At 38.9% G+C, this 7,894-nt stretch overlaps 1 protein-coding gene across 1 annotated transcript; it reads left to right on the plus strand.

Annotated features, from left to right (window-relative positions):
- The first annotated feature begins 922 nt into the window (after positions 1-922).
- LOC130980482 (uncharacterized) lies at positions 923-1,612 on the plus strand. The gene has a single exon (XM_057904156.1). The coding sequence runs from the start codon at positions 923-925 to the stop codon at positions 1,610-1,612; it is 690 nt and encodes a 229-aa protein (XP_057760139.1).
- The last annotated feature ends 6,282 nt before the right edge of the window (positions 1,613-7,894 follow it).

A 7,894-nucleotide genomic window follows, 5' to 3' on the forward strand; every position in this document is an offset into this window, starting at 1 on the left:
AAGCACACCACTCGCCTATAAAGCAAAACCAAATAGCCCATGAACGCCCAGGTTACACAACTCACTCTAGTTTATTATTTTCACCTTTCATAACTCATATACTTACTTAAGCGTCAGAGTCTTTTTTGCAGGTGCTCCCGCCGCCGTGTTTCAGAGCGCCGAGGTGTATTTGCGACGCCATTCCCAGACGATGTATAACTCGGCTCAAGAATCGAACGACTGTTTGGAAGGCCTCATACCTCGGCTCGCCCCGGACGGAACATTTGGTGCCCACCGTGGGACCCGTAGAGTTAATCTAACCCCACTATCTCTTCCACATTTGCATTTTGTTTTTCTCTAATGCAGGGTTCCTCAACCTTCGAACATGGCTGATAACGGAGTCAACCAACTCACTCAAGCCGAGCTTTTGGCCTAGATGCCCGAGCTACAGGCTGAAGTCAAAAGCCTCGTCGAACTATCTACCCAAAACAGCACCAATAAACATGATGAGAACGGTTCCAAAGGCTCAGTCAAAGGCGGTGCGAACTTATTAAGTGTCAACCCACCAAAAGAGAAGCTAACTTTAGACAACCCGTTCTCCGAGAAAATCACCAACTACTAGATGCCAAAGAATTTTACACTACCTTCCTCACTCGAGCCGTATAAGGGGATTGGTGACCCCCCGGGCTCATATTAAAAAATTTCAATCTATGATTTTTTTAACGGCCCTAACAATGAGCCTGTACTTTGCCGAGCTTTCCCTACTTACCTTGATGGTGCGGCACTACTTTAGTTTTCAAAATTACCTGCAGGGTTAATCTCTTCATTCGAAGAGCTGGCGAAGTCCTTCATTGATTACTTCGCAGCAGCGCGAATATACGTCCACGGATCAGACTACTTCGGCACCATCCGCCATGGTCCATAAGAAAGCTTGAAAGACTACATGACCAGATTTGCAGAAGCAATAATCGAGATACCGGATCTGGACCCCGCCGTCCACCTACACGCCCTTAAGGCCGGTCTCCGACCCGGGAAGTTCAGGGAAACAATTGCGGTTACCAAACCGAAGACGCTGGAGGAATTTCAGAAAAGGGCAGCCGGACAAATAGAGATCAATGAGCTCCGCGAAGCCGAACGAGCAGAAAGAAAACAACCTAGGAGGGAAGAGGACAGAACCACGAAATCGGCAAACAGCAAGGACTCCCGAAAGCCATTCAAGCTTACCCCAAAATTCGACAACTACACCAGATTTAACACAAAGAGGGAAAGGATAATCAAAGAGATACTCAACGCTAAAATCATAAAACCTCCGGCCAGAGCAGGGAGCTATCAAGATCAGCGATTTGTGGACAAAAGTAAACACTGTGCCTTCCATCAGAACTACGGGCATACAACTGATGAATGCGTGATAGCAAAAGACTTGTTAGAAAGACTAGCTCGACAAGGCCTCCTGGATAAATACATCGAAGGCAGGAAACATAAAGAAAACGGCAGAGGCCGAGAAGAACGCCAACAAACTCCGGGAAACAAGGAAGACAACAAATTGTCAAACAACGCTCCACCAAAAGGGATCATCAACTGCATATTTGGAGGATTTGCCGGGGGAGGCGAAACAACCTCGGCGCGAAAATGAAGCTACTGTGCAATGTTGGCAATTGATGCGTGAGCATCTTGTCTATCTTTTTCTAGTGAATTTGCATCTAATTTGTTGAGTTTAATTAAGAATTAATTATATTTTAGCCACTATGGACGCTATTTTGAGTTTTGTGCAATTTTATTTATTTTAGGTAGCATTCGGAGGGATTTGAAGAAGTTTCTGCAGAGAAAAAGAAGAAACGAAAGAGATGACCAGCGAAGACCGACGCAGACGCATGGCTCACGCAACCGCGCGGAATGATGAAATCGCAATGACGCGATCGCGTGTCTGACGCGAACGCGTGGACTGGAATATGAACAAATGACGCGAATGCGTGGACGACGCGGACGCGTCACATGCGCGATCTGCAAAAATACAAATGACGCTGGGGTGATTTGTGGGCTGTTTTGACCCACTTTCCAGCCCAGAAAACACATATTAGAAGCTGCAGAATGGACAAAGCAAGTGGTCCCCACCCATCAACTGAAATTCTGTTAATTAATTCGAATTTAAATTCAAATCTTATCTTTTAGGAAAAGATATTATTTTTATTTTTAAATAATTAGATTTTAAATTAATTAGAATTAGCTATAAAAGGGGAGACTTCTCTTCTATTAGGTAGATGAGATTAGAGGGATTCCATTAGGGAATTCTATACAAATTTACACTCTACATTCAATGAGCAACTAAACCTCCACTGTTAAGGTTAGGTGCTCTGTCTATTTGTATGGATTGATTTTATTACTTTTTCTATTTTAATTTATGTTTTGGATTTATATTTAAGAATTGTTTTCGTTCTTTATTTTATGAATTTGGGTGGAACGGAAGTATGACCCTCTTTCTATTTGAATTCTTGTATAACTTGGAAAAGCTCTATACTTGAACAACTGCTTGAAAACATATTCTCCTAAATTCTAATTATCTGGATTTAACGGGATACGTGATATATAATCCTTTTATTCTTTGGGTAATTAGAGTTTTTGTGGCATGCAAACTGGAATTTGATCATGTACCCTTTAATTGGAATTAATTGACCAAGGAATTGGCAGTTAATGAATTTTAGAGAAGACTAGGAAGGTCTAAGGAATTAGGGTCTAGTCACATATAGTTTGCCATAAATTAAATCTTACATAATTAAAATAGTTAGTAAGAAAAATTAATCCGAAAAAATAGATAACTCTGAAATCTTAACTGTTTATCCATATTTTATTCCCAATTTATTTAATTGTCTATACTTTTGATATTTTGAATTCAAACTTAAACATTTTAAACATCTCAAAACCAATTTCTGCTTGCCTAACTAAGCTTATCACTCAATAACTATTGCTTAATCCATCAATCCTCGTGGGATCGACCCTTACTCACGTAAGGTATTACTTGGTACGACCCGGTGCACTTGCCGGCTAGTAAGTGTGGGTTATAAAAACCGCACCAAGTTTTTGGCGCTGTTGCCGGGGATTGATTGTGATTAACAACTATTAGTTGTTTGATTGTTTAGATTAGGCGTTTTAATTTTAATTTTATAAAAACAAAAATTTGTTTTATTATTTTTCAAAAAAAAAATTTCCTTTCTTCCGTTTTTTTTCTTTCGTTTCCTGTTTCCTGTTTCCTTTTTTTATTTTACTCCTTTTTAATTTTTTTTCCTTTCTTTAAAAAAAAAATTTTTTCCTTGTTTTGCGTTAGCAATCCCCCTTCCCTATTTCGTTTTCTTTAAATTTTTTTTTCTCTTTTTTCTTTTATTATTTAAAAATAATAATAAAAAAATTAATTTAAAAAAAATTCGAAAAAAAAAATTTTTTTTAGCACCAATATTTTTCTTACTTTTTGAAATTAAGTTTGGTGTTTCCTAGTTAGTTTTATTTTAATTCTTAGAATTCTGTTTTTTTCTTCTTTGCTTTCCTATTTACCATATGGTGCGTTTAATCCTTTTTGGTGTCTTGTGCTGAGAAAAAAAAAATAATGGAAAAAGATCACGTGGGTTACTACTTACACCCAAGTAGTGATTCATACTATGGTGGATGGAGGAACTATCAAAATTTTGGTTGGCAAAGCCAAAACCAAAGAAACTTTAATGCTCCATGTTCCAACTACCAAGAATCGTCATCTTTCTACCCATATCAAGAGCAACCATCAGATATTGAGGCTTCTCAGAAGAAGAGTGTTATGGAAGTAGAAACTTTTAACGCTATCCTTGCCCAGAACAAGCTTATGACTCAACAATTAAGTCTACTTACTCAACAGATGAGTGGCATGCAAGTCCCAGCTATCAACACCCAAAATCTTCTTCAAGAGGTCAGTTACATGGGGAGTGCTCCTAGAAACCCCAATAATGATCCCTATTCTAACACCTACAATCAGGGGTGGAGAAATCACCCAAATTTTGGGTGGAGAGAACAACCTTAGAGGCCACAAAATTTTAATCATAGTTCTCCAGGTGGTTTTCAACAGAACAATTACAATAACCACCAATTTCAGTCTCAGCAGCAACAACCACCTCAGCATGCAAACTCTAAATTCCAAGAAAATTCTAACTGGGAGATGATGATGAGTTTTATGCAGGAAACCAGAGCCTCCATTAGAAACTTGGAGATGCAAATGGGCCAAATAAGCAAGCAATTAGAAGAAGAGGAAGATGCACAACCTCCAATGCCCTTGGTAAGTAATGAAAAAGAGATTGAATTAGAAGAAAGCTACCAAGAGGAAGAGGTTGAAATTGAGGAAGCTTGCAAAGAGGTAGAAGAATTCAAAGAAGAACACAAGGGAGTGGAGCTTGCAAGACCTCTCCCAAAGCCATCACCATCCAATACAACATTCAAGTGGGTAAAATTCCTACCCTTAACCTTTACTTTTCCACTTGAATATGGGCTACTAGAGATGGATGGTCAACTTAGAGCTCTTTGTGGAATTAAGAGTAAGAGGAAGATGGTTAGTGGCAAGAGTTGTTAAGCAAGGTCCAATATAGTTGCATGCTCCAAATCGAAGTGCAAGGATTGGTGTAGAGCTCACTTAAATGGGTCTAGAAGATTGTTTGGATGTCTCTATGAGAATTCAGATTGCTTGCCACCAGGTGGAAATAATGGTGATCCACAAGAAAACGGACGTAAAAGCAAGATTTGGGACCCTGGAATTCATTCCCACAATCAACTCTCTTGGGGCCTTGTCACTTGCTTCAATTTGCTCAAAGGCGTTATACGCCTGGTTTGGGATCCCGGTAGCCATTGAATTACAAATATTGGTGGGGATTCCTGGATCAGTACAAGCATAAGCCACCATGACAAGGAGATCACCACATGTCCAACTTAAGGACTTTAACTAAAAGTGCTTGGTGGGAGACAACCCATCGTGGTATGATCGTTTCTTTTCATTCTTAGATATTTTTCGTAGTAGTATTTTTCGCATTTATTTTATTTTTATTGAGTTCTTACTAATTTTTTGATCATGCAGCTATTTTATCTCAGGAACCGAACACCTCAAGCTAAAAAAAAAAACGTGCACACGACGCGCAAGCATCGCTGACGCGTACGTGTCAGAGAGGTGTGCGTAAAAAATAAAAATGAACAGAAAGTTACGCAGGAGTGGCACCAGAATGGAGCCTTTCGCATAAACGATCCCACGCGTTTGCGTCGTTTGTGATTTTCGCCATTCACGCGGACGCGTCACTGACGCGGACGCGTGACCTGTAAATTCGACGTAAAAGAGTGTTTGGGCAGAGAGTTATGCTGGCTTGGGGCAGGAAGAGTGCTAGAAGCACAAATTTGGTCACGCGGACGCGTCCCTGACATGGCTGCGTCAATTGCACTTATGGCCATCCACGCGTTCGCAAGAATGACGCGAACGCGTCATATGAAAATTTGGCTCCCAAGCCATGCAAACAGAAAGTCGCGCGGGCGCGCGGCTGGCTTCGCGCAAATCGCACAAAACCCAGGGCACGTGGACGCGTGCCTGACGCTAACGCGTCATTAAGAACATTTGTGATCCACGCGTACGCGTGCTGCACGCGTCCGCGTTGCTTGCGCCGCCCAGTTTTCTTTCTCTCTCTCTCCCCATCCTAATTCTCTCTTATTCTTTTATCCTTTTATTTTTCTCTCCTCATAATATTTGTCTCTTCTATTTTCAGTTCTTATTTGCTTGAGGACAAGCAAACCTTTAAGTTTGGTGTTGTTGGACGCTGCGCTTATTGATTTTCTGGCACAAAAAGGAGGCGAATCATCTTAATTGAGGAGCATAACCTGAAGAATAAAGCGACTGTTATGATAACTAAGGTGGTTGAGTTCCTTTCATTTTTTCCTCCCCTCTTTTTTTATGTTATGTTCTGGCTTTCTGCTATTTTGCTTTGTTTGTTGCATGATCTTTTATTAGTTAGAATTTTAGGACTAGTTTTTTTTTTAATTTCTTTAATGCTGAAAAGATGTTTCATGTACCACTCACTGAACTTGAATCTAAAAAGAAAAGAAAATAAGTGATGTATTGCATGAGAAATTGAGTTTAATTCTAAGAATAGTCTTATTTACTTAAATGTGGTGGTATTTTCTGTGATTTTTGAAATGCATGATATGAACAGTGTATATTTGAATTTGAATCAAGGGATGTTGATGTATAAGGAACAGGAATTTAGAGAATTATTATGCCTTCTCTGAAATAAATAAAAATTTAATCTTTAAAGCAAAAGAAACAGCGAAGAAAAAAATAAAATAAAATAAAAGCAAGGTCCAAGGCTCTGAGCATCAATGACTAGGGAGGTCAGACATGATTAAAAGCTCAAAGAGTTGTTTTCCTAGTCATATGCCTGTGGTGTGATTGTGTCAAGTAATCCTTGAGACAGAACACTTAGAGTCGAGATCAATTGCATTTAACAGAGTATGCCAAAGGCTTTGAGCACCACTGTCTGGGAGTAATTGAAAGAAAAATCAGGACTCAAAGAGAGTCCCCCAGTTAAGTGCTTGTGGTGTTTCTGTGTCAAGTAATCCTTGAGACAAAACATTTAAAGTCACGGCTAGGCTCAAGGTGCAAAGCACCAAAGATAAATAAATTAAAGTAAATGTTGCTGTGTTCAAGGATTAAACTGAAATGTAAAGATCAGAGAATTCATAATATTATCCGGATTCTAATTCTGAATGACAATAACATTCTTGATTCAAAGGAGAGTGAGGTGCCAAACCAATTCAGGACTACAGTTATAAACCCCACTATAAAAAGAGACATGAGCTTAATCGAACTCTCATTCTCATGCAAATTCACATCCTAAGCTTATATTAGTTTTGGTTGCTTGAGGACAAGCAACAGTTTAAGTTTGGTGTTGTGATGCGTGAGCATCTTGTCTATCTTTTCCTGGTGAATTTGCATCTAATTTGTTGAGTTTAATTAAGAATTAATTATATTTTAGCCACTATGGATGATATTTTGAGTTTTGTGCAATTTTATTTATTTTAGGTAGCATTCGGAGGGATTTGATGAAGTTTCTGCAGAGAAAAAGAAGAAACCAAAGAGATGACCAGCGAAGACCGACGCAGACGCATGGCTCACGCGACCGTGCGGAATGGAGAAATCGCAATGACGCGATCGCGTGCCTGACGCGAACGCGTGGACTGGAATATGCACAAATGACGCGAATGCGTGGACGACGCGGACGCGTCACATGCGCGATCTGCAAAAATACAAATGACGCTGGGGTGATTTGTGGGCTGTTTTGACCCACTTTCTAGCCCAGAAAACACAAATTAGAAGCTGCAAAATGGACAAAGCAAGTGGTCCCCACCCATCAACTGAAATTCTGTTAATTAATTCGAATTTAAATTCAAATCTTATCTTTTAGGAAAAGATATTATTTTTATTTTTAAATAATTAGATTTTAAATTAATTAGGATTAGTTATAAAAGGGGAGACTTCTATTCTATTAGGTAGATGAGATTAGAGGGATTCCATTAGGGAATTCTATTCAAATTTACACTCTACATTCAATGAGCAACTAAACCTCCACTGTTAAGGTTAAGAGCTCTATTTATTTGTACGGATTGATTTTATTACTTTTTCTATTTTAATTTATGTTTTGGATTTATATTTAAGAATTGTTTTCATTCTTTATTTTATGAATTTGGGTGGAACGGAAGTATGACCCTCTTTCTATTTGAATTCTTGTATAACTTGGAAAAGCTCTATACTTGAACAACTGCTTGAAAATATATTCTCCTAAATTCTAATTATCTGGATTTAACGGGATACGTGACATATAATCCTTTTATTCTTTGGGTAATTAGAGTTTTTGTGGCATGCAAACTGGAA

Source organism: Arachis stenosperma, chromosome 5, assembly GCF_014773155.1.
Source record: "Arachis stenosperma cultivar V10309 chromosome 5, arast.V10309.gnm1.PFL2, whole genome shotgun sequence".
NCBI classification, from domain to species: Eukaryota; Viridiplantae; Streptophyta; class Magnoliopsida; order Fabales; family Fabaceae; genus Arachis; species Arachis stenosperma.

Coding starts and splice junctions, on each gene's coding strand:
- LOC130980482 (XM_057904156.1), top strand. CDS start 923: ATGACCAGATTTGCAGAAGCAATAATCGAGATACCGGATCTGGACCCC.